Source organism: Phycodurus eques, chromosome 21 (genome assembly GCF_024500275.1).
Source record: "Phycodurus eques isolate BA_2022a chromosome 21, UOR_Pequ_1.1, whole genome shotgun sequence".
In the NCBI taxonomy this organism is placed as follows: Eukaryota; Metazoa; Chordata; class Actinopteri; order Syngnathiformes; family Syngnathidae; genus Phycodurus; species Phycodurus eques.
In genome coordinates, this window is record NC_084545.1 from 8442576 (window position 1) to 8470011 (window position 27436).

Below are 27436 nucleotides of genomic sequence, written 5' to 3' on the forward strand. Positions count from 1 at the left end.
TGATGTCATAATGGGCACATCATTGCTTTTTATGTCAATGATCTCGCCTTTATTTCTGTAGGGATATACACGTTAACACACATAAGCATGCCAATGGTTTTTATGGCAAAGATTGCCCCTTTATTAACGCATAAATATATTTTAGAATACATTATTATTTTTTATTATTATTATTATGTTCTCCAGATATGTGTGATATGCTATTTGCGGATTCGCCTATTCACAAACCTTTTGAACCTCTTCTCCATTATTTGCTGGAAAACTCACCGACTCACTGTTTTATGCTCAGGCCCAAACACAGCGTTATCTAAAAGTATTGCTTTGGTGCAACCATGTGGCATATTGGTGCCAATAAACTACGTTAAAATAAGGATAGGAATTTCACTAAGACAGTCCATCGCACTATCTAATAAAAGTAGTTTTTGGCTGCCATCTTGTGGCTTATAATGGCAATTATTAAACATTTTGAGGGGTGTCAATTACTCAGATTTTTGCTATCGGCAGGCTCGGTCCCTATTCCATGTGAATAGCAGGGAAACACTATTCAAATAAATGTAACCCCTGTGCATCCTCCACATGTCTTCATGAAAACAAATCTTTGCGATCTACCTGCGTTCACTGATTTGCTCCGTGTGATCTGACGGTAAAGGGGGAAGGGGCAGGAACTCCCCAAAGCCGAGGGACTCGTGACAGTGGTCGACTGGGTGCAGTGGCAAAGGCGTCGCAATAGGGATCAGACCAGACTCCGCGTCATTCAGAGACACTTTACTGTTGGAGAGGGACCGCAGCAGGGGAAGGCGCAACTTGAAACCTCTTGGACGACCTGATGAAGAAGAAGGCAGCCACTTGTTTAGGGAAAAAAACAGAAAGAAGAGCAGAGCATGATGGAGAGGAGATTGTGATCATGTTGAGCCGTAATAGGCTTTCACAGAGGAATTTGGGACAGTGACATTGATTACAATTTAACTGCAAAGTTCAGAACAGGACTTCATTAAAAATATTAACATTGACCCACAGCTACCTCAGGTTATCTCTGTAGAACACTGAGTCCAGAGACAGCTTAGAATAAACATTCTGTCAAACTTTATAGTACACAAAAAAAAAAGGAGGATTCAAAAAAAATCACATTACTTTGCAAATATCCGGCCACCTGTTGTATGTGTGGATGAATGATGAACACTGATCTAGGTGGATTACACTGATGCCATTACCACCAAGCAGAACAGTTTGCTCCTGTTGCATGAGATACACAGCTTACTCCATTCCCACTGTCAGCAGTTGTGAAAGGTACCAAAATAAGAGTTGCACCCTTCATTGAGGTAAAAACCACAAGGTTGCAGTACCCAAAAAACAAAACGGAGAACAGATTTATGGATGTCAAACTGAGACTTTGGGTTCTGCAAAAATCAGATGTATTTTATTTTATTTTTTTGAGTTGGGTTTTTCCCTTTTAGGAGTACTTGAACAGCATTCTAGCTGGGTAAACAGATAGCTTATCGGCGTAAAACACTGAACCTCCGGAGCCCAGTTCAGTGAGGATTAAAGAATTAATTGTGTGTCTGTGTTTTGCTTTTTCTTTGGATTCTTTGGATCAGCTTTTTTTGCAACACAACTCCAAAAGGAGCCGTCTCAACAACTCCAGTAATTAGAAGATAAATAATTGAGATGTGAAGGTAAGCACATACTCCACAGTCAATGAGTGAGTAAGATGGTCAGACTGTCATCATGCTTTGTCACTTGTTATAAAAGCTGAGGTAATGTATTTTTGAAAGAATGGTGAAATGTTACGTGCCTGTGCACTTAAAGATTTAGTGATGGTGATAGTGTGATTATTTCTGTTTTCATTATTTCCTATGGGTACATTCAAATCGGAGATCAACCAGCAACCCAGAATGATTGTGTTAGACTGTATTAAAAGTGAAAAAGTAAAAAAAAAAAAAAAGTTATAAAGAATACGCTAACCGACAGAAGAGAAATCTATTAAGTAATGCAATTGCAATACAGTTAACACACGTGATGCTATAGTTAACTGTCAACTAAAGTTTGTCTTTTGTTATCTATCTCTGCCCCCTCAGTATAGTGCAAACAACAGTCAAGCAAATAGCTTACCAGTGACGAGCCAGGTGGGAAGGCGGTGGTTGAGTTCCTGTTTGCCGTCTTGCAGTGACTCCTCAGTCATGACCTCGAAGTTGAGGATGAACATGATCACCATGCCATCTTCGTTCTTCACGGGCACCACATCCACCATACAGAGGAAGCACTGGCCTGCAGGGGCACATACATAATGCTCACTGAAACCAATCAGTGGAAGCTTTTATAGCTTATAAAGTAAAAGTGCATGGCTTTAGAAATCAGGCACCTTGTAGCCAAATGAGCAGAATTATCTTGAGCTGTTACTTTAGCTTCCCTAACTGTAACCTGTGCCTAAATAATAAAGTCAATGATGTTTACATGTAATTTTCTTTCATCTATAACCGCTTCATACAACAAAGAGCGTGTTTGAATGTGTGTTGTATGTCTTTGTTGTTCTTTGTATTGTTTTTGTAGCAGCGTGGCGGCTGCGGCCTCTTGTAAAACAAATTTCGGCCCTGGGTACGTCGTAAGACTCACAATCCTAATTAAATGGCCTTTCCTCTGTGCATAATGCACACACTTCCATATGAGGACAATTATGCCGCAAGTTAGCGTGAAATTGGATTGGGCAGAACAATAAGTGGTTGGGACTATGGAGGTTCAGTAGGCCTGAATATACTCACTGCCAAAACACAGGACCTGGCTTTCAAGTTAAGACCCTGGCAACATCAAATGAAATCCCAGGAAATTAACAACATGTATGACACACAACAGTAGTGATGCCGATTCCTTTATATTTGCTTTAGACTGAAAACCTTTTGGTTTGAGAGCAAAACATGACTGGGACAAAAGACCAACATTTCAACTTTACATTGATTATCCATTTTATACCGCCTGGGTGATCAGGACGGAGCCTATGTCAGCCGAATTTGGATGAGTGAGTCTAGTCAATTGCAGGGCACAAATCTTTCGGGACGAGAGGCCTGAGCCAAGATTCCAACCCGGAAGGTAGGTAGACGTGCTAACCACTTCTCTCTTGCTGCCCACAAACATTTTACAGTTTAATATCTGAATTTATTGTGAGCAAGCACACCCCTGCCCTAAAAGGAATACATACAGTATATGCATATCTGCCTGCTATGGGTCATGTCTCTTACCTGGTTAGTGACGCTAAGCGAGCAACTCCACAAAAAGCGGTTCTGTCAACATGAAAACCTTATAACCAATGCACGAACATGCAGCGTGTCGGTCATTCATATCGCATCATAGCCCGGGGAACTGGCTGAAATCTGATTGGATGACGGCATAATCCCCACAAAGGAGGGGGGAAATATGAAACACGGAGAAGGAAAGGATTACACCATCTGGCTATATCTCACCGAGAGCGTGTGCGTGTACATGTGTTTGTGTGCACGCCTACAGTATGCGCTCATGTAGAGGTATTTGCAGAGGCTCACATTCATTCATGAGCTTCTGGGCCATCTCGATTCATGTCTGGCCGGATTCATTAACAGCTGCGATGTTGTCTTTGGTCCCTTTTTAATAGCAGAAGGTGTTACTGCACAAGGCATCCGCTAAAGCCTGAATGCCACCTGCCCCGAGTCAATCACAATACACACAAAAGTAGACTATTATGCATAAAAACACTTAAAATCTTCCTGGCTGCCTACCTGCCTGCCCAGCTGCCTGCCCATTGGGGACTGGGATTTTGTCAGCGCCTCACTGATCAAATTGTCTGAAATAAAGAAATACTGTATTTTTTTTTTAAAGCTTTCTAAAGGTTTCATTTTAATTCCGTACGAGGCAGAACTAATCGGCATGTGTTATTTACAAGGAGCCTACTGGACCCATACGAGCAAGGACAAAAAGCATACAAGTTCATGGATTTTGAATATGTGCTCAAGCGGCTTTCATTTAGGCAGGTTCACATTTTAACAAGTGGCATTGCATGTGGTGCTCTAATGATTTAAGGAAGTGTGTTTGTTATTTTTCATTCACATATTTGACAGACTTGTAACAATAAGGTAAGTCAAGGGAAATTTATGAGGTGTACTGTCAAGTTACAATCGTTTGTCACTTAAAATTGAATTTTACTTGAATACATTTACATTTTACTTTGATCAGTGGTTAACTTATTAGGACAATATGTGACTGTCCATACTATTAATAAAGGTTTTATGATGGTGACCATTTGACCTGGAACATATTATTTTACATGGTTTTCTTTGGGGAGTATTTTGTAAATATTTTGTAATACGTACAAAACTGGACATAAAGTCAGCTTTGAGGTTCAGAGGGCAAATGCCATTTCATCTAAAAAATCCCCTTGGATATATTCCAATTCAGTGTGTACCAGATGGTAATCTGATTCAGTGAGGCTGATTTACAAAAGCCAGAGGAGATTATCAAAACGCTCTAAACACGTTTTTTATTAAAAAAATAATAATAATAAAATAAAGTGCAGGGGGCAAACTTTTTATGGAGGTCCACTGATCTGGTGATCATACGATGATGTGCCCTCAATTATAAAGCCAACAAAATCACAAACCTTCAAACCTGACCATCTGTTCTGTTTTGGTGGTTGGATTATTAGTAGACAAGACAAAGGAATTGGGATCAATGTTTAAGGCAGGTCTATTTAGTACCAATGCTAATTCCTGAGCATATGGTCACAATTATGTGAGAAATAGAAGATGGATAGATGGAGAAACATTGTATTAAGAGTCACTTTAGACACATTATTAGACTGAGAATGATTGAATACTATTGCTGGGATCTATAGCATTCTACTCACAGTCAATATACCACGTCTGGATGTACATCGAATTAGTGATGGTATACAACATAGATAAGACAACATTGAATGAAAATGCATGTTAGAAAGAGACTCTATGAAATCGGAATTATTGTAATTAAGTCGTGTATTGTATATGAAAAATAGTCATTGAGAATCATTAACCAAAAACAAACAAAAAAAACATTTCCAAATAAAAATTGTACAGTGTTAATTGATGTCTATTGAGTGATTGCCTAATTAATGTATTAATTATGATTTTGTTTCAGACAATGTTTTTTCCTCTATAATTACAACTACTATAATTGTCACGTGTAGCTTACAGAGAGAGAGAAAGAGAGAGAGAAAGAGAGAGAGAACGAGAGAGTCATTGGAAACTTTGAGTGTTACCCTAACATAAAATGTAATAAAACAATGTTGAGTTTGAATTGACACACACAATAAAGGGATACATAATTCTTTATTGTATACTTGCATTAGGGACAGTTTCCCACTAGGCAGAACTGTTTCACATTCTGTCTGAGGTGTATGTATTTAATACAGAAAAGTGTAATCAGTTCAAAGTAATGAATGGGTTGTGAGTGTGTGTGTGTGTCTGTCTGACACCGTGTTTCAAATATACAGCATATGCTTTGTTTCTTTAAACTAAAAACGACGAACCAAGGTGGTAGATCTATACCAATGCAAGTATGGTGTGCAGCAATAAGTGGACATATCTAAAATAAATGCATAGTACTGGTACCGCTGTGTCTTTTGGGATAAATACAGCGCACCAAAAGCCCTTTATCTCATGGTTATTGCAGAGTGGATTTGAGGAAGAGCCGGCATTAGTGTCCTGTTGTGCTGTTCTGCTCAATATCACACAAACACACATTCACACACTGTGGGACAAAAGGGAGCGAAGAGACACAGACATTCATTCCTCTGACACATCATTCGTAAACGTAAAAAAAAAAAAAAAAAAAAAAGAAGGGAGCAGAGTGAATCCTTGCTCCGAACCTCCAATCCAAAACACTCGTACTGATTTGACAACCACACTTTCCATATTGCTCAAATGTGTCAGTCATAAAATAAGGAAAAGATAATACAGTTGATGTTTATCTGTAATAAAATGTGATTTGCAATAGATCATGGTTATACACTAATGGACCCCTTAGATTGTAAGTAGATTACACAAGACACAAGCACTAAATCAAAACAAAAAAAAACATGAACAAAGGTGATAATGCACTAATCAAAGTAGGTAACAGAAAATGTATTGTGGTACGTCCAGAAATAAGTTAATAAAAAAGATTGCGGTTTATTGCTTTGTATTGTATTTAGAGTTGATTCCTGACTGTAAAAGACACAAGCATTAAAGAAGTTGTTTTACAAATATCTAGAAATAATAGAATATGTGCCTTTTTAAAATTTTGGGTCATTTTTCAAAATTATTCATGTGTTGGATCTTATTGGACCATTTAAACTAAACAATCCCAATTTCTATCATAACCTACACGAGAGTATTGTCATCAATTAGAAATTTTGAACTGTGGATATGCCTGTATTGCAAAAGGTTATGAATAATTTTGGACAAGGAACATGCTGCCAAAATGTCAGGAAAAAATAAAAATATAAAACAGCAAAAACAATGATTATGTTGAAGTAATACATCTTAGCACAACATATTACAGTCTTTTACCACTTCCTTGTGTCACATCAAGTGAAAAGGTACTCATTCACGCAGTCCAAATTTACATGAATCAAATTTTCACCACGGTATGGATAATTACTATTGCACCACTAGGTGGCAGGGCACCACAACACATTGTGAAGATTTGCCACCGATACACAAAAACACACGAACACACAACATCCTGGGTGAGTGGCCTGCATTGAGTATTATTATCAGTTTGAGTTTGCTACATCAGAACGCAAAGTCTGTTGATATGAGAGTTGCACAGCGCTGGAATAGCAAATGGAAAACTAAATTAAGTCCGTGAATGCGTCTGCGTGTGTGACTCCTCACTGAGTAAATGTCATATCGACTATTAATATTGGACTTTGACAACCACTTGTGCCTCAGATAGGGGCCAACAGCTGTCCTCTGATAAGTGATATAACATTAATCCAAGTAACACAAACACACACAGTCACACAGGCTGAAATCAAGTTGAAGCACAGCACGCTTTTCTAGATTGTTGTTGTTCAAGATTAGAAGAAGTTCAAGCACAAACTATTCCTGACAGAACTGAATTCATCAGCCTCCCTCACCTTTAATAGAGACAAATAACCACATGCTGTGCTGTGTGTTTGCGTGGCCAATCGGGAAGTTGGATTGTAAATGCATTGCCCCATTGAGAGTCCATTTAGAGCACATTGTTGTGTATTTCACTTTCATGTGACACAGCGGATGCCTCATCTTGCAACCAGTTGGTGGAAAATTAGAAGTAATGGTGATACAGTTGAACACTGTGTAAGATTGATGTAAGGGGGCGGATGGGGGATTCCCAGAGCGAACGTCCTAAATAAACGATGGGCCAACTAGATGTATTTACCGAGGCCTCCGCGGGGACCTTGAGGAAGACAACTGCCTTGGCAAAAACAAGGTGAATTTTTAAAGGGGTGTTGGTGAAATGCTTTGAGAAAGTGGAATTCAGTTGCTATTAGAGATACCCATAGAAGAGAAGAAAAAAAAAAAAAAAAAAAAAAAAAAAACAGTCTTTCAGCTGAGAACAAAATAAAGTGCTGTATTCTAAGAAATATATTCCTGCAAAACAGTACAGCACATATTGTAGCATACTATAGCAATCAACAGTTTAGTCAATGATTTATAACAAAATCAAGAAAATAATTACATACAGTAAGAAAAAAAAAATCAAAGTGGTTCCCTCCTATTATCAACCCATCTTTCCATGTCCATCCATCCATCCATTTTCTGTACCGCTTATCCTCATTAGGGTTGCGGGAGTGCTGGAGCCTATCCCAGCTATCTTCGGGCGAGAGGCTTTCCATGTCCTCTCAGTAAATTTAGTAATTAGTGGATGGCAGAGATTTGATTTTGGAGTCGACTGTCATTAAGTCTGAGCCTCCTTACAATGTAGAGTACTGATTGCTTTAAAGGGGACATATTACGGAAAATAGACCTTTACTGGCTTGTATGAGAATTGCTAATAATTGTAATATCTGGAGTGGCTGTCCACCCATCAAGTGTGAATTTATGCAACCAAGTAACTCCATTTCTGAAACTGTGTCTGCATGCGAAAGGGATGTTCTGCACCTCCACCCCACTGTTACATAACAGTGAGGTCGATATTGTGCCAAAGAAAAAAGGTAAGCAGAGGTGCACTGCACCACACACCCTTCCCTCATTTAAAGTGCCTCTCGTTAAACCCAGATAAAGTTCAAATGTTCTAGTAGGCTTTTCTGACAACCAAAAGGAACATACAATGCTGTATTTCTCACTCTCACTTTTGTGCTTGACAGCGATAATTCCGTAATTCTCATCACAAATTTACCGTTGACATATACACCACAACCATATGTCTCAAATAAATTAAAATGATTACTGCCTTGTCATGGTGATCTTGAATCACATACTTCCCCCTTCCAGACACTTCAGATATTCGATCTACAACACACATTTTTGCACAAATGACACAGCTTAGACTTCCATGTGATCCTGACAAAGGTTTACAGCAGGTTAAAACAGTAGTACTAGTAGTTAGTATATTTTTGATTAATTTGGCCGTACTAACTTCTGACCATTCCTATTCTTAATGGCCATCTTGGATTTAAAGTAAAACACAGAACCTTCTTATTAGAGCTAATGAAAACGTGTTTCCACACATTTCATTGGTACTGGACATTACGAATCGTGTGGGGCAACAGACTAAGACTAGCCTTACAAAAATGCACCAAACGACACACTTCAGTGTTGCATGGTTGTGACGCTACAGTTTGAGCTAGGGAGCAAACCCCTTAGTCCCTGAGACGACACGGATCAATAGTCACACGATCTACATGCGCCGACGAAAGACGGCCAAGTAAAACTGTGGTGTCAAACACATACAGCAGAACAACCCACACGGCTCATGTCACATACACTCCTATTAACAGAGGAAATGTCAGCGCTGCACACATGGAAAGCCCCACAAATTCAGTCCGCCACACCTTTCAAGAGAAGCCTCAATTTTGTGGAACTTGTGACATGCACCTGTAGTCTGTGATTCATTACACTTTTTGGGTTGTAATATTTTTTTTTTTTTCTTTTTGACACCTTGACTGGGCATTTACTGGGGATGGTGGTCGTCAGCCAATCGGCAACAGACAAACCATTCGCACTCACAGTCACACCTATGGGCAAATTAGAGTCTCCAATAATCCTAATGTGCATGCTTTTGGAAAATGGGAAGGGAAAAAAACCACGCAAGCACAGGGAGAACATGCAAACTCCACACAGGACACTTTAACTATGATGTGAAGTTGTTTACAAATGTCACAAAACATTCACTATCCGAGCAGGATTTTCTTGGGAGTTATTGAAAAGGACGTTATTATCCATACTGAGAAACTCTTTATTTAAAGCACAGGTGTCAAACTCAAGACCCGGGGGCCAGATCTGGCCCACCACATCATTTGATGTGGCCCGCAAAAGCAAATCATCTGCGTCAATGTCCACGATTACAGCTAAAAGCTTTACCAAAATGTTAAATTGTCATATTTAATAAATAGCAATGCTGAGATTTTGCAAGCATTATTTGTTACCAACCAGGATAAGCGGTGTTGAAAATGGATGGGACAGAAACACCTTTTAGATTCACTTCAAAAATAGTGGAACAAACCCATTATCCTTGTACTCTGACTCCAAAACTAGTTGTCCTTCAATTTGTTGTGTTTATGTAATAATATGATGAGATGATTAAACATTTTTCTGGTTTCACAGTCATTACGGCCCGCGACAAAAATGAATTTGACACCCTGATTTAAAGAGACTCGATGAGTGAAAAGGCCTTCATACGTCATGCCAGCAAGCATCTTTATCCCCTTGATATGTTCCATTGTGTACAGCTTTAATTATCAACCACAGGCCATTGAATAAACCCAACATAGCACCTGGCAGAGACACAGTACACACCATTTACCCTATTGTATGAACTAAATACACTATAAATATATAGCAAGTCCTGGTGTGGGTGAAGTGCTGCAATGGAACACCGTTATTATATTATCATTCATGGTGTGTGCTTTTTATCATCATTGGACTAATGAAGCGTAGATCCATAATGCTCAATGTGAAATTTTCAGAACAAATGTGATTTTTCTTAAACTGTGACCAGGGGCATTGGTATATTCAACTGCAAAGCGAATAAAGGCTTTTATACAGGTATTTGAGAGGAGGCCTTTATTTGTACAAATGCCTATGTTAGGTTTTCAAGCAGCAGACGCCAAGCTTTCAACTTCCCAAAGTTTGCTCCTGGGAGTATGTGTTGGGGGGTGGGGGGGTGGGGTGGAGGTGAGTCAGTTGAGCTTATTTGATTGGGAAATATGTAGGTTGTATATCATCAAATAACAGCGCAGTCGATAAACAGGTAGACGGCAGGACTTAGGGTATTTGCATAGAATGCAGCCAACAAGCAAATGCAATTATCCCAACATGTAGTGAATGTACCTTCAAGAATTCATACGTTTACTACAGGTGTCATAACTTAAATAACAAATTTTACTAACAGGTAATCGCTTTCTATTTTTCTTTGTGATTGTTCCACAGTGTGTATTATAAACTCGGATGCTGTGTTGCCCTCCTCACCATCTCTCTCCCACTGCCTCCCTACTGGTTTGGATAAGGTTACGTAACATCTCAAAATCTCCCCAGTGTTTCTGTCGAGACAAGCAAAGAAAGCTAGGAAGTGTGTGTGTTGGTCTCTCTCTGCTTAAGATCAACCTGTATCGCCGTCTTAAAGTCATGTTTGTATAACTATGTACGTTGCACGTGGGGGATACGTTACACATCCACACGCAATAGGAGAAAATCTGTAACATAGAGTGGCTGAATGGCCGTGTTCTCTGGCAAAGCGCCGTAAGCGAATGGCCAAGGCAGCTAGCTGTTAGCCACTAGCTGCTAACGCCAGCGACTGCTGGGAGAACAGCTATTGCAAGTCAACGCATCCGCCATTAGCTGACCGCTGTATTGCTTGTCGTTGCTGAATATACCAACTCTATCAGGTTTTGTCAGTAAATACAATGAGCTGAAAGAAATGATACATGTCATATTCTCGTGACTCAAAATGGCGGCAGCCGTAGGTGAGTAGATGCATTGTTTTAAACTTATTTTATTTTAGAATAAATGCTTTGTAGATTTAAGTAAACAGCATCAAGTAAAGAAGATATGCGCATTTAGAATATAACAGTACGTTTTGACGTCTAGGGTTTACGAGGGTTTACCCCTCACTAGCCTGCACTCATCAGTGCTTCAGTTTGTTAGGTGCAATATCACTTCATGATACAACACTGCATTACTGCAACTTTCCTGACTTTGTGGCTTATTTTGAGTCATTCTGTATTTTGTATACTGGTAATACAAGATGGCAGTTATCATTACTATCTACCCCACCCAGGTGTGTCAAATTCATTGTAGGTTAGGGGCCACATCCAGCCTAATATGACATCAAACCACTAACTATCACACCATAGTTAATGTCAGAATACATTTTCCCTTTGTTTTAATGCAAAACAAGTACATTTGGAAAATGTGTAGATTTGTCTTTTTTTTTTATTATTTTACAAAACAACCTCAATTTCTTCTAAGGTTTTTGCTTCAGTTTGTCACATACATGTACGTATTAACTGATCAGGGTCACTATTTTGAATACTGAAAAATACAGTATTGCACTTTGAAATTAAACCACTTTATGAATACCTCAGAATTATTACCATTCGATTTTCGACATGAGCATAATAATTCTCAAAATTAACCTTATTCCCCACCACCACAATTTCTTGTGTATTTTTTCACTTTTACATTCATCCTTGCGCCTGCTTGTACCCTTTGGCGGGCCGTTTTTTGGCCCTGGAGCCGTATGTTTGACACCACTGACCCTATGTTGAAAACTCATGCTTGAGTAAGTGGGCCTTGCTGAAAAGCCTACCTCCTCAATATCTTGTTAAAAAAAACTCCAGTACTGGTAATTGTGTGGACTAAGTTATAGCTCCTTCACACTAACCAGAGAACACATTTTGTTTGTGGTGCCAGATCATTTAAAAACAGGTCTCAAAGTTGTTTTTTCTTGTGTGTCAAAGCAATAGTCATCACTCGTCAGTCTCTTAAAACGGAGCGCATGTGTGTTGTAGCCACGCAAGTGTATCACAAGCAAAACAACAACATTGGTGGAGTACATTTACTACACATCAACTATGACCAGCAGAGATGAATCAGATAAACGCGTACAATTTTAATCCAACAGCATACAACATACAAGGGCATTCAAAATACTTTAGTCTAGTGCATAAGCCAATGATAATGAGCAGTTGGGGCACATTTATGTACTGTTTCTGTACCGTTGTGGTATGACCTCGCAAACGATTGACCCAGAATGAATATTTTAGCATTTTCTCTCTGTCATTTGGCAGGACTGTGTTGTTTTCTTTTCTGAAAAGCAAAGCCTGTTCTTACTAGGTTGTTGTGTGAATATTCAGATTGGTTGCCTGCTATGTAACACGAAACAATTACACAACAAACTTACAAATGTGTTCCTTGTACACAGCATTACAGTAATTAGAAAAACTAAATCATGTTTACTGTCCCTTGATATTCATAAGAAACATCTGCTCGACAGTTTTTTGCGTCCGTTTCCCCCATTTGGGAGTGATAATGCATTAATACGAAAGACCCAAATCCAAAGTTATACCTCTGCATACATCTGTGGTTTCCTGGGTGTTCAATTCCTAACCGGACATTTTAAAACACATAGTAAACTGTCACTGGTTCTGGTTCTTTATTGCGGTCTGTCACCAGGCATAGTTTTATAGGCTGTCTGATAGATACCATAATGTAACAACAAGAGCCTGAAGCTCAGATGCTCCAGCTGTTATGTTCCATACACTCAGATGAATGCTTACTCACACAAATCCTTGGCACCCACATCCTAAAGCTCTTCTTTGCTCTTTCCTCATCTTCTTCTATGACTGTTCTTCTATGACCCTGTTTTGCGGCGGGGCTCTGTCCCTATGCCCCGCGAATAGAGGAGCAGTGTATATGGGTTGTAGGACATTTATTGATAGATATTATTGAGTAAATTATCTGCATTAAATATATAGTAAAATACATCATCCCCACATATCTCGAGCCTGGAATCATGCGAGTATATTTTACTCTCCTTTTCATTCATAACCATGATCCATAACTAATACAGCATGACTCAACATATCAAGTTCTCAAAGTGAAAAATGTGTTTTAATTATCATTATCAGTTACCGCACCCAGCCTCGGTAATATAATGAATAGTACACCTTCTGTGGGCAGCCTGACATGAAGCTGTAAGATCTACGCATCAGGTGATTTATGGACAAACAAGAATCATGAACACTAATACGCATTAAGGCTCTCAGTTAGATTATAGGGAGTTATCCACATGGGTCCCTAATCATCTGACTTGTTTCCTCTTTGGATTTTTCTACATCACCTCATGAACGGCTTCAAATTGTGGTTAATGTCACTATTCTATTCTTGGAGCCTCTAAAACAAGTAACAGCTGCGGTAGATCACAGCCTGGCACAAGCGTGAACTAGCATGACTTTCAGTCAGCGCAACCTGTAGCCTGAAAGAGTATTCACAGCGTAAGCAGTATGTGATGATGGGGTAGAGGGTGGGAGGCTGGTTGTGAGAATGAGTTATTTAGTGTGTGATTGGACACTTCTGATCGTGTGAATGGGATTGTCAGTGAATCAGATGTTATATTGAGTATACTGGAAACTCAACAGTTAGTCGGCAAAAGGGGGATAATTTGGACGTCAACTAACATTTTGGAAAAATAGGCCCCAAAAGTCAATATAAAAACAATGCTCGTGAGACTTCAAATCAGTGAACAATATGGGCCTGTTCTAAAAATAGCTCGCCAGTGATGGGACATTGTGATTTCCTACGAATGTGATAGAAGTGATCATTTGAAAATGTAAACAGTTGCAGAGATATATAAAAAATAAAGTGCTGTATATTGACATTTATTTGATTCCTACCTTGTTAAGTCATTGTTGATAATTATCGTGAAAATTCATTAACATGATTGTGTTCACATATCATTCATTAAAAGAATAACATAAAAGTCATTTAAGCAAATTAGTTATTTCAGAAGTGTGTATAAAACTGGGAGCCTTCTAGATTAATCAGTGCCCAAGAAAGCGCTCAGTTTGAAAAATATATTATATGTACAATAATAATATATAATAATTTGGGGCCCTTCGGCTCGGCCACACATCTTGGTGCCAAGGAACAATGTTGAAGTGAGATGAGGAGCTTCATTCAGACAAAATATTTTGTCTGAATGATTACAATTATAAACCCTTTTAGTGTGGCGGATTTTCATCATGGTCCCTATCCCCCGTGAAAAGCAGGGTAAGATTGTTTCTAAATTAGAACAATCTGGAATCCAACCTGTGTAAACGAATGGATTGTGTTCAACTATAGAGGCTCCTGTGGGGCTTAAATATACATGAGCCTGCGAAATGTCATTCATTAGTCTACCGGCAGGGTACTGGCCAACTACATGCTAGATTATGTTGTCTTCAAAATAGTTACCAACAGTAAAGGATATCTGATCACCTAACACACACACACTCACTCACACAGAGCAATTCAATACAGCGACAGGTAGGCTAAAATATTTAAGAGGCTCATGCTCATGTTTGAACAGACATATTTTTGGTTGTTAAATTGTATTTGCACAATTGTGCCAGAATGTGTTGAATGTGAGACAGACGTTTCCAACAGAGACCATGTGGAAAATCGCTACACCCTCACTCCAAAGCATCTGCATTTGTCCTTATTTCCAAGCATATTGTTGAAGCAAATGTAACAAGGATTAATGCAAAACCACCAGTCGCAACATTAAGTAAATCGGATCAGATAGGGGACCTTCACAAACGTGACACTGTTCGAGAGTTTACACACACACAGTTTTTCATATCAAATTGAGCTCAGCAGTTTTGTACTGCATAAAAAAACAGTTATGACATTTGCGCTCCACATAACCTGGAAATGTGGAAAATGTGAGAACAAAACATCCTTCCTTTTTCTTCTTCTGTGGGGTCTATTGGGGGTTAGCAAACCACCTTAATGGTGCATTACCGCCACTAACTGATATTGTCATTTCACTGCAAGGAAACCACTGTGCATTGATAATGGCTGGATGTAATGGAATTTGCTGGTACCATCTAGTAGGAGGGTCCGAAGCTCAATTGTATCTCAAATCTTTGGTCGTATCTCTAAAAAAAAAAAAAAAAAAAAAAAAGACCACGCGATGGCTTGTACACCACTGTGCTTTGAAGTAATATTGTCCATATCACAAACCTTTATTAGCAAACATCTTTAAAGGATGATGTCACAGAAATTTGGGCTAAGAGGTCCAAAGAAACTGGTAATATTTTTGAGATTTTAGAGAAAGGAGCTTCAGGACAGAAATCAGAGAAACATACTGGTACATCCTGAATCTCAAGAAAATGTTCAGGATAGACCAAAGCTACAAAAAGAAGAAACAGTGCTGAAGTCTTCAGTCTTAGCTCCCTTGGTCATCAAAATGAGCACAATTGTCTTTGTGCTAATAAAAAGACAAGTTTTATGCTTCACTGTATTTTGTGCTTCAAAGCGTTAGACGACTACACACAAGTCTCTGATGATACCATCTGCAATGAAGTGAAGCATCTGTCTCGCCTGCTCATTGAGCTCATAGTATTTGTGCATATTGGTTTTACATTACACAACAATAGATACAATCAGTACCACAAGGAACATGACACAAACAAGGTACAGGTGCATGCGCTGTAGTTTAGCATTTTAGTGGGCATAATAAAAAACCTCAGAGGAGAACAGAGTACACATACTGTCTACAGTCAAATGCCCAGGGAATGCATGCACAATGAAGCATGGGGCACACACATTCTAAATCATTCCTGTGCTGCCAAGCATAGGTACCGCTGGAAAATAATCCAATGGAAAAAAACTCCACAGTCCCTCAGCGTGGAAAATTGACTGTCAAAAACAAATATAATATACAGCATGGTTTGTGCCTTTCCTTTAATGGCACATTTCCTAAAGGAAAGTTTAAACTGTCAGGACTCTGACATATCCCCTATCTGCATTTCTTGCAAACTGTCATCACAATGTAATGCATTTGTCTAGGTAATATACATTCACACAGTGCATGTCAGGCGACACGGTGGACGACTGGTTAGAGCGTCTGCCTCACAGTTATGAGGACTGGGGTTCAATCCCCACCCCCGCCTGTGTGGAGTTTGCATGTTCTCCCGTGCCTGCGTGGGTTTTCTCCGGGCACTCCGGTTTCCTCCCAAAAACATGCATGGTAGGTTAATTGAAGACTCTAAATTGCCCGTAGGTGTGAATGTGAGTGCGAACGTTTGTTTATTTATATGTGCCCAGCGATTGGCTGGCAACCAGTTCAGGGTGTACCCCGCCTCCTGCCCGATGATGGCTGGGATAGGCTCCAGCACTCCTGCGACCCTTGTGAGGATAAGCACTCAGAAAATGGATGGATGGATAGTGTATGTCATGGAAACATGGATAGACTGTACATGTTTTCACTGACGCTCGAGTGTGCTATTCAGTTCTTACATACTCCAAAATGGACAAACCTTCACAAATATTTTGAACTGTTGTTTTGGTGGTAATGGTGGAAATCTTGAAACTTTGAAATGGTGCATGATATAAACGTGATTATTTTTCAGGGCACAGTGGTAACAATGTTCAAGAGGGAGCTTGAAACACACGTTCCCGCAGAAACATGTACTGTACCTGTTGGTCATCCTAGTAAAATAGAATGTCAGATTGTTCGTTAGTAAATGTTTTTATCTGAAAACGAGTGATCTAAATCATAGAAAAAATACAAATTCCATTTGCACAGAAACATTAATTAAGAATTAATCATCCAAGTGTTAGTGTCAGCTCTTCATACATTTTGAAAGTTCATAATTTGACAGAGACAATTACTTTGAGAATATTCTTGGGCCCGGGTCAATTTTCTCCTGGGACATACTGCATGCGCATGGAAAATGAACAGTATGCAAAGGGTTGAAACAAGCAGTACAGGTGGCTCGATTTGGATGATTTTAGTTAGTATAACCTGTCTCATTAAAATACCTCAGTATGTGAAGTAGCAGGTGGATTTCAACAAACGTTTAAACATCAAAAAAGCCAGCAGGTGGTATTACAGCTTCCATTACAGATGCAACATGAGAGGAAGGCGATGGCACTGATCTCGCTTTTGCTCTCCCCCCCCCCCCAACCAAACAGGCGACTTTGCTGTCATCAACAAAGTGTTATGGAATGTAGTGTTAATGAGAGCGTGGCTGACTGCTTTCAGTGGTCTCATGATGAAAGCGATGGAGCTTGGTGACCTCAACATGACCTCTTGAAGACATCTCCCATTGACTGCGTCTACAAATAAGTAGCCACCAGTTTAGGGCTGCAACTAACAATTATTTTAATAATACATCAATCTGTTGATATTTCTTATTTTTATTTTTGATTAATCAGTTAAGGAAAAAAATACATTTTTAAGTTGCCATCCCGTTATCCAAAAACAGGACATTAATTCAAAATGACATAAACGGATTATGATTCAGTTATTGGTTTGGTCTGTAACATGTCAGAAAACGACAAACATGTTGATCACTGTTTTCCAAAGTAAAAGCAGATGTGTGCAAAGGTCTAATTTTGATTAAATACGAGGATAATCAGTCTGCTTTCATGGAGGACTACAAAAATCTTTACTATTGAAAGGTCGAAATTCCGAGGATTTGGACAATTTTATGTTAAGCAATGTTTCCAAATAAAGACCGGTAATGAATTATCAAAATAGCTGTTGGTTAATTTGATCGATTAATTGTTGCACCTCTACACCAGTTGCTCCGCAAAAGATAATTATTCAAATATATGTATTCACAGAGAGATGTACTTTTCTTTCAACTGCAGCCCAGGTATTACTTTTAGACTCTGACCAGAATGAGACAGTCAACTCTTAAAACCACATCAGACTTGACGAGGTCTACAGTAATGTAGTAAAGAAAAGAAGCTGCTAATGCCAGTGGAAGAATATATCTCTCCTGCTACGATGGGGAGGGAAAAGGCCAATATGAGGTGAAGTCTTCATGAAGCTCAGGCGCACTGCAATTAAACAATTATCGCAATGTCAATGATAGTGCTACAGGCTATCACACTCACACTATCCCTCAGTATATGCAGAGAGACCAATTTAATCGGAGCAATTACAGGCTCATGGCAACGTTAAGATGAGATGCGGTCACGGTCCTGCTCCTCGAGGCCTCCTTTTTTCATTCTGTTCATTCCATCCCCCGACTTGGGCGAGCTATTAGTTTTTCTCTCTTTTACAGTGTAGTGCATCACTCCCAGTATTCCACTTTTCTTTTTACAGTTTTAAACAACATAAAACCCTTCTCTGTTGCTGCAATATTGGATTTCATTTCATCTGTTTTCTGCTTGTTGTATTCATTCCTCAGGGATACAAATGCAAAACACATACCTATCTTTTTCAAAAATCGATGTTCTATGTACTTTGTTGTACTGTACAAAAAACATTATTTAATTGAGATGCACTTGGACCTATGGCAAAATGTTTCTCAATATACATACTGTAAGAGCTACACAACCATGGATAGGGTATCCATGATTGGCGTGATCATTTTATTACATAACTTAATGTTCCATGATCCTTTAAGTTTCTGTAATCCCTCAATACAACCTAATAAAAAGACATTGAATTAAAAAATACTACATAGAAGTAGGAATTATTTGAGTTTACCAGCATATGAAAAGCACGAGTGATAAAAAAAAAAGTGTTGGGCTGTGCTGTTCTGAAAGGCCTCCTCAAGCAGTTGAGTATGCTTTGCTTAACGTATGTGTCCTGATGCTTGGCCCAGACTGGTTTGGTTCCTAGTGATGACCCGGCTTTCCCTCTGAAACCTCAATTACTTAAATCAAACAGCTCATTGGCCTGCTTGACTGAGCCGGTCTCATTCTGTCACTTGCTGCATCTTTTACCAGGAACCCGATACACAGTGCTAGATAAGGTGACAACTTGTGGTTCTTCTTCCGTCATTGTCCTTTATTCTTTCGTCTTTCACTTGCCCTTCACAACATTTCTTCTGCGTCACATCTTTTTTTTTTTTTTTCCAAACTACCACATATGTTTTATCTCCTTTTCATATGGCCCCCTCATAGCCCTTACTTTCTTTGCTCCTCGTTCCAGCCATGGTTGCTTTGAAACTGAAACTGCTTTGAAAAAAGAAGATGATAAATGTGGCCTGCCGATGGAAAGGACAATGGAACCAAAACTGAATGCCTCTAAGTTTGTACAATTTAGATTTTTAGGGAAAAAATGCACCACTTAAGTCATACAAAAAGGATACTGTCATGAATCTCATAATGTAAATTGAGATGTGTTTTGGTTTTTCACATGACTTTTTGTGACAGTTTTTCCAAAGGAAAGCCAAAGACAAGAACAAGAAGCATTTAGAGCAGAAGAAGTTGTGATGTGAAGAAAACCTAGCATTTCGACCATGTCCCCGGTCGGCACAATGGATAGTAGACAGTTGGCTAGGTGCTGAAGTTAATGTTACTTATTTTATAACCTTGTACATTATTCTTTGTGGTTCACTTTTTAGTTTTTGTGATTGTAAATGTTTTTTAAAAAAAATAAAACATTTTAAATAAAAAAATCTACCTCATCGATCATTCATTATCATATAAGAGAACATTTGTACTAATCACAAAAAGTTAAGGTTATTCAGATTTAGAGGTAAATTATCAGGATGAATCCAAGATGCCCTATAACGTATAAGTTGTGCAAAAAGTACTGAAACAATAAACGGGTGGACGTGCATTGAAATTGTTAGAGAAGGTCAAATCAAGTTCACCTGCGAATGTTATAGAGCATTTTAGGCTCATTGTGAAATTTCACCGCAAAGCCAAACAAAAATAGCTTTTTTTGTGAGTAGTGTAATTTAATGTTAAAACATTTTAATATTACAGTGGTTAACATAGTTTTACACTGGTATGACTATTAGAATGTTAAAATGCTACTTGAAATGACATGCATGTTTAATAAAGGTTTTGTGATAGCAACAGCTTTCATTTCCATTGTTTGCCAGCGTGGGTTCAGTTCCCACTCAGTGATGGTGTGAATGTGAGTGCGAATTGTTTTCCATGTCTATATGTGCCCTGTGACTGACTGGCGACCAGTTCAGGGTGTAGTCCACCTTTCGCCCGAAGTCGGCTGGGATTGGCTCCAGCGCCCCGCGACCCTAACTGGGATAAGTGGTGCTGAAAATGGATGGATGGATGCTTGCCATGAAAAAAAAAAAAAAAAAGAAACTGAAATCTGAACAAATTGGAGGTCAACTAGTCTCGGAATATATTTTATGGTACCCTTAAAGGTTCCACACTAACATTTTATTTTACTTTCAAGACACCATTTTGTCTCTGGCGCTGGTGAAAATGGTCATCCTATTTTGCTATGTGAATAATAATATATCTCCTTGAAAAAGTCAGGCTGATTAAGGATTAGAAACGCTGTGCTTGTATTGTGTTTGACTTGTTGGTGGCATACAGACATGTTGGGTGGAAATTTGTGTCAGACATGCTGTCGGCAGCTGGCCTACATAATAATGGGGAGAATTACACAGCCATTTTCACACAATACTGACTGAGTATAATTAGACGGTCTTGCTTGTGCACTTAAATAATAACCCCTTCCTTCGTATTCGGTCATTTATATTGCTATTTACATCTCTGGTGAGCACAAATGTAGAGGTATTGCTTTTTTTCTTTGCTGGTTCATTAGCAGAATTAAGCAGAAATAATATAAGTGATTTATATGCCATATTAAATTGCTCTTTTCCCATTTGATTTATGATAGAACACTTCCAATTTGCCATTGCCCAAGAATGCGAATGGTAGAGTCCTATTCCTCTCTTTTTCCATGAACCTGAAAGTAACCTGCTGCTTAAGACACAGCCAGACAAGAAAACAGAAATGGCTTGGCCCATGTGGTAGAGTGGAAAGTCATGGGGAAAAGTATTGCTGAGCACAATAACCCTTCTGAATATGAGTCTGAATATCCTGCTCTTGCTCCTAATGCCGTGTCAGCACTGTGTGAATGCTTTTTTGACTGTCCTTGAGTGGTAAAATACAGTATTTCAACACTGTTACACACTGTTTGAATGACTGAATGAATTAAGTGACATTGTCAGGCATTTTTAAAGCGAGAAGGTAAGAAATACACTCGTGGGCTTTTCTGGCTGAGCGATTTATTGCATCGACTCCAGTCTGTCATTTACTGTAAGTACCTTCGTTCCAGATACACACTGTTATGCAATCTTACCTGGTAATTAGCTTCTTTGATTTTCAGTGCATGTAAGCTACAGTATATAAAATATACAGTATATAAAATTTAGCGGGGTAACTGACTGTATTTTTAACCCATTTTTCGTTTCTTTCCACTGCACCATTCATTAAGCTGAAATTAATTATTATTATTATTTTTAATGGTGATTATCAACCAGTCAGTTATCTGATCACTAAAATTGATGACACCTGGAGACATGAATTGGTTAGTACAAAAAAACAAAAAACTAAAATTATTTTAATGTGGATTAGCAACCAGAAACAAAAATGGCCATCTTCTACCTGGCTGTGTTTTTGCAGGAATGGGAGAGAAGGAAAGCACAATAACAGCACAACACAAAGTGACTGTGCACATATTTACTGCGTTTGGACATCCTGGGGTTCACGGTCATTATGAATTTAATAAAGATACTCTCCTTCATGGTTTGAGGCCTTTTCAAAATTTAAAGTGTGCTTTATCTTTTTCATGGATTTCAATGGCATTCAAAAGTCTTGGGAAAACTCCATGTTCCATGATTTTCAGCCAGCCGAAATAAATGAGATCGTAGCAAAGTCTGCCTCCAAAGTCAATAAATCATGCCTCTTTGATAAGGCCGCCTTCATTCACCACTTACGTGTGCTGGGTGTGTCCAGGATGGGCGAACGGGCGTAAATGAAAAGTGCTCAAGTCCAGACAACAGACAGGGATTGAGATACACTATCAGTGTCAATGCTCAAAGCAATCTGGCAATCATATGAAAAGCTCTGGTCTTTTTTGGACATGAGCCAGTAAAGGTCATAAGTCACCAGCATGAAATGGCCCAGATAATGGTGACTCTATTGCAAAGATGCAACTTGACCCTCTTGACTTGGGCTGGATGGAGTCAAGGAATTTTGCGACGAGCTCATCTTGCAGCCTACGCTCCACATTGAGTGATAGGCCCGGGAGTGTGTGCATACACCATTTATGTCAGCATTAGTCGAGTGAGCAATCCCTGTGTCATCATCCCTCGCTGGTTTAAGTAAGATGGCAGTGCCGACCCGGTGCCTGCTTGACAGAGGCCTAAGTTGGCACCTGTCAATCAGTGGGCAGCCAAGTGCGACGCCCTCCATTAGCCTGGCTGACAGTGTGGACCCAGGGTATCACTCAGTCCCTTGCTTCAGCAACTTTTTGACCCCAAGAGCACATGCATGAACACTTGAACGCAAACACACACACCTAAGCTACGGGCTGTTAACTTCGGAAAGTAGTGACCTAGAGTTGCACCTCGGACCATCATCATGACATCTTGGAAAGAACCTTTAAGGGCTACGGTTAATTCATGTGGTGGTAGCCAGGTTCAAGTCATCTCATTGATTCGTCCTGGCCGTACTTCAATGATGAACAGGGCAAATATTAATCTGAGACCTTATGGACCCTGAAACCATGCCAATGCCTTGGCTTTTCTTCCAAAGCCTTCTACATTCCCCGGCAGAACCTTTCTGTCTGTCCATGTTCTGAATAGATTTTATCATTTTAGGTTGAAACTGTTAGCTTTTAGTGGCTCTAAATAAAGACCTGTGAAGTGATGCAAAGCTCCCATTAGCCTGGTACATCCAGTATTATTGTTGCAGAGGTCATTTCAGATCAATATTTGCTCTCTCAGAATTTATGGTGCCACTGTGCCGAGGCCAGGCCTACTCATGTAGGGCTGACACAAGTAAAATCCCACTTATCTCCCAGAATCAATTCATTTCATGAGCCAGTAAACACCTTGACATCAGGATTTGACAACACACATTGAGGCTCCTTGCCTGACTGAGCCACTTAAATGGCCCAGAGCACTTAAACACGTCAGAGAAGCAAGTCAATCATGATCTTTTAATTTATGGGGAAACAAGGGGTCCCGCTTTAAATCTGAAGAGATTTAAATTAAGGTACCGAAGCAGCTACAGATCACTCACGCAAACATAATGTGTTTTAATTTACAAGCGTGTAGCCACGTGTAGCTAATCTGTTTTCAATTAATGCTGAGGTAGATGCTAAATGGAATCAGTTGTTACAGTTGTAGAATTATACAAATCTTTGTGCTCAACATTGCTCAGATGAACATTAAGTACGGGGATCATAGCATGTATGATACCTCCTTGAGTAAATGATATCTCCACACTTTTGAGCTAGCCCTGATAACTGCCACTGTCACTGGAAAACAAACAATTTTTCAAGTATTTTTTTATTACATGCATATTGACTTCTATAGTAATTCGTACATCCTCACTCCAACAATACATGGACTTTGCGCACTTGTTTATTTAGTGTGTTTAGCATTTGATTTAATGTGGCAACTCAAGCATGCATTTATTGTGTGCGCGTGTGTATGTGTGTACACAGACACGTGCGTTCCATTGTGTTATCAATGGAAATGTGTTAATGAGTGTTTACTTCACAGTTGATTGGACAATCAGGGTCCACACTGTTAATCTTCTCTCTCTGTTAAATGTATTGACGCAACGCTGGCGATGTGCTTTGGCATGCTCCGTACACAGCTATTCACACTTTGCAAGATTTTGTAGATAACGATTTCTTTAAAAATGTCATCTGCATTGGTTGTAATTAACAGCATTTTTTTTTTTTTTACGTTTAACATTGAAAGACAGGATATTGTGCATAGGGCTTTTTTTTTTACATTTTCCCCCAATTCTTCAAATTGCATGGACCCTTATGTCAAAATCCAGACACATGCTGGTGCTGGCTGTCTATGAATATGTACAATTTGGACCTACTCCAAAATGGGATTATTAGGCTTCGGCATAGGTCTGCACACTCCCGAGCGCCATTCAACATTAGTATGCAATGCTAATACTACTACAACAGCTATTTAAGATCCATCTGTCCATCCATCCATCCACCAATGTTCTAAACCACTTGTTCTCATTAGGGTCGTAGGTGAGGTAGAGCCCATCCCAACTGAATCTGGGCAAGAGTACACCCATGACTGGTCACTATCACCTGTGAAACATTCATTCACACTCACATACTATGGACAATTTAGATTCTCCAATTAACCAAACATGCATGTTTTGTTTAATGTTTCGAGGAAGCCGGCATGCCCAGAGGTAGCAAACCAATTCCATGCCTGAGCTGAGATTTGACCCAAGAATCTTTTGACTTTGATGCTAAACAATAAAAATGTTCAAGCAATAAGACTGATGTGTGTAAAGTGACACAGTGTGGTTGATCTTACTCGAAATCACATAAATGCTGCATCGATGTGTGAAACGATTCATGCCAGTGCAGACAAAAGGGGGTTATCACTGTCAATATTTTATTTCTTTTTTTGCTGCTCTGCCTCTTTTGCTGTATCTTCTATCTATCCAGAAGGTTATCACTGGACATTATACCGTTAAGCCCAGAGAGGCCTGGCCATTGCTACCCAAAGGCACTAAGTAAATGTCAAAATATGGATGGCTGAGATTTTATGGCTGCCGTTAAAATGAGAGTGTGCTTTAGGGAAAGCCTCTTGGTTACATTAATCTCTGCAAAGTTACAAGGATGAAGAATGTAAGGCTAAAACGGAAATTATACAAAGTAGGAAATAATGAAACACATAAATGCATTTAAGACTGGTATCCAAGCGGTAAAAAACATTTTAACATGCTGGAAATGTATCTTACTAATCAAGTAAAACAGGAGATTGGTCTTCCAATCAAAGCAAAAGGCCTGAGAGTTTAAAAGGTGGAAATTTCCCAAGAGACAGCGGTGGTCGAATCCAATTTCCCTCAAGATTAACAGACCATTTACCTAAATTATCACTCAAGAAGACAGTCGTGATGAGAACATCTTATGTTTTCATATGACAGTTGAATAAAGACACTCTCCAGCAGGTTGGCATTTCCTATGTGTATGTAACTTATGTGGCTCAAGCAAAGAAGACCCATTGTCTTGTAATAAAATCAGCATTTATGTACAGTATCATTCTTACCTTAAAATTTAAACTTCAAAGTTATTTACTTTAAAATGAAGAATAAAAAAAAAATAGTGCCTCTTTTAGGCAATGGTAAAATATAATACTGGTGACCTAGCTTCGACACCTCTCATGCAAGTCTGGCATTCTTAAGTTTTATGCAGGGACCAGACATACGTTAATACATGATAAGATTACCCTACATTGTATAACCAGTGATTGGGGAGCTTTCTTGATAAACGTACGTTGTAGGTACTCATAAGAGGCAATTTTGGGCACTTTTGACACTGAAAGTCTGTATTGGTTCCGTCTTCTGTGTCCCGCTCGAACAGAGTAAACATCATTGGCCCAAGCACAGCTTGGAGAGCTTGGCACGATTGCTCATGCCCAAGCACATGCATGTCGACATCCTTCATCCAGTTAATTGAGATGTGACCTTTTAGAGAAAGCATTTTTCTCAATGAATGGAGTGCCAGTTTTTCTCTGATTGTGCCTGCTGACCCAAGTGCCAGAAAAGAAGGGAACCTCTTTTGAAAAACAACAGCTAAAAAATAGTAGACAACATTGACAAAGGAACGTCACATCCTTGAAGTGCCCCTTTCCTGATGATCTGTGAATGCAAATAACTGCATAACTAATTACTAAGAACTCATTAGCTCTCCACAAGTTCATCTTATGACACTTTTTCCCAAAACACCATCTTTTGGACCATTCAACATCGAGCCAACATAATACAGTGGTACAGAGACAGTCTATTGACACAGGATAGTCCTATGTGTGACTGCGAACTGTAATTAAGGGTAATCATGAGTGATACAAGTATTGACTCACATAGTAGTCTTACTAATTGTTTGTATGAACTGGGACAGAACCAATCATTCATTGGTGTTTCAATGGTAACGTGGAATAGACATTGTAGCATGAACAAAGAAAAAACACGAAGCACAGTACAATAGAAGAACACATGCTGACTGAGGTAATAAAATACAGAACGTTTTTAAAATCCCACCTGGACACTCTTTTAAATAGAGGTCACATTGACCAGTACGAAAAACTCAAAGGCATACACACAGATTCCTGCATAAATTGGTCATAAAATGTGATCTAAACTCAGTTACATTAGACACAGTTTGCTGAAATTAATACCACACGGTTTGTTTTTATTGGACACACAATGTAAACATTCACAGTGTCGTGTGTAAAATCTTCGTGAACCCCGAGGCTAATTACATTTCCAAGAGCTAATCTTTGTCTGGAGTCAGCCAACCTACAGTGCATAGAAAAGGTCTTTACTTGGTAGTCTGCACCCCCCTATTAAAATGCCAGGTTTTGTGATGTAAAATAAATGAGATAAATAAAATAAATGATTGCAAAACGTTTTTCCACCATTCATGTGAGCAATAATCAGGACAACTCAATAGAAAAGAAAAAAAAATACAAAGAAAAATATTTTTGATAGGGTAACTAAAATTATACGCCCTGGGGATGGCGCTGTTCAAAATAAACCAATCAAATCTGAGGTCCAGATGTTTTTCTGCCCAGAGGCATGAAATCAGATCAATTGAATTTCTTGAACTTATCTACGTCACTAGCGAAGATCTCTGCATACCTCTCTGCTCCGAGCCAGCGCTGTCAACATAACAAACATGTGCTTTCACAGGTGGGTCTTCTACATGGAAGCAACCAATCAGAGGAAAGGGGGCAGTCTTAGCCAAATGATGGGTTGAGGTTATTGCTGCCAATAGAGGCTCAAAATTTTTTAAATCTACATTTCTCACCCTGCACTGTAATATTTACCTGTTGGAGTCAATAAAATCTTGTAAAATATAATTGTTTCTGTGGTATTAGTTTAAGAAAACTGTGTTTGTCTATTGTTGTGACTTATATGAAAGTCAGATTGCATTGTATGATCAATTAATGCAGAAATCCTGGTGACTCCAAAGGTTCACATACTTTTTCTTGCAACTGTACATGAGCATAAAGACAAGCAACAGGACCATTTATAACATGATTGAT

General features: G+C 39.1%; 1 protein-coding gene across 2 annotated transcripts in view; it reads right to left on the reverse strand.

Moving 5' to 3' along the window:
• kcnh2b (potassium voltage-gated channel, subfamily H (eag-related), member 2b) overlaps positions 1 to 27436 on the reverse strand; it is a 173532-nt gene that overhangs the window by 80967 nt on the left and 65129 nt on the right. The window contains exons 1-3 of one of the 2 annotated variants that reach the window (XM_061665726.1): positions 3231 to 3294; positions 2110 to 2265; positions 610 to 823 (exon numbers count right to left, since the gene is read on the reverse strand). In XM_061665726.1, the coding sequence (XP_061521710.1) occupies positions 610 to 823; positions 2110 to 2248 (353 nt within the window). In that variant the 5' untranslated portion in view covers positions 2249 to 2265; positions 3231 to 3294. Of the gene's footprint in view, positions 1 to 609; positions 824 to 2109; positions 2266 to 3230; positions 3295 to 27436 lie in introns of those variants that run through there. The other variant, XM_061665725.1, reaches the window with a different exon arrangement.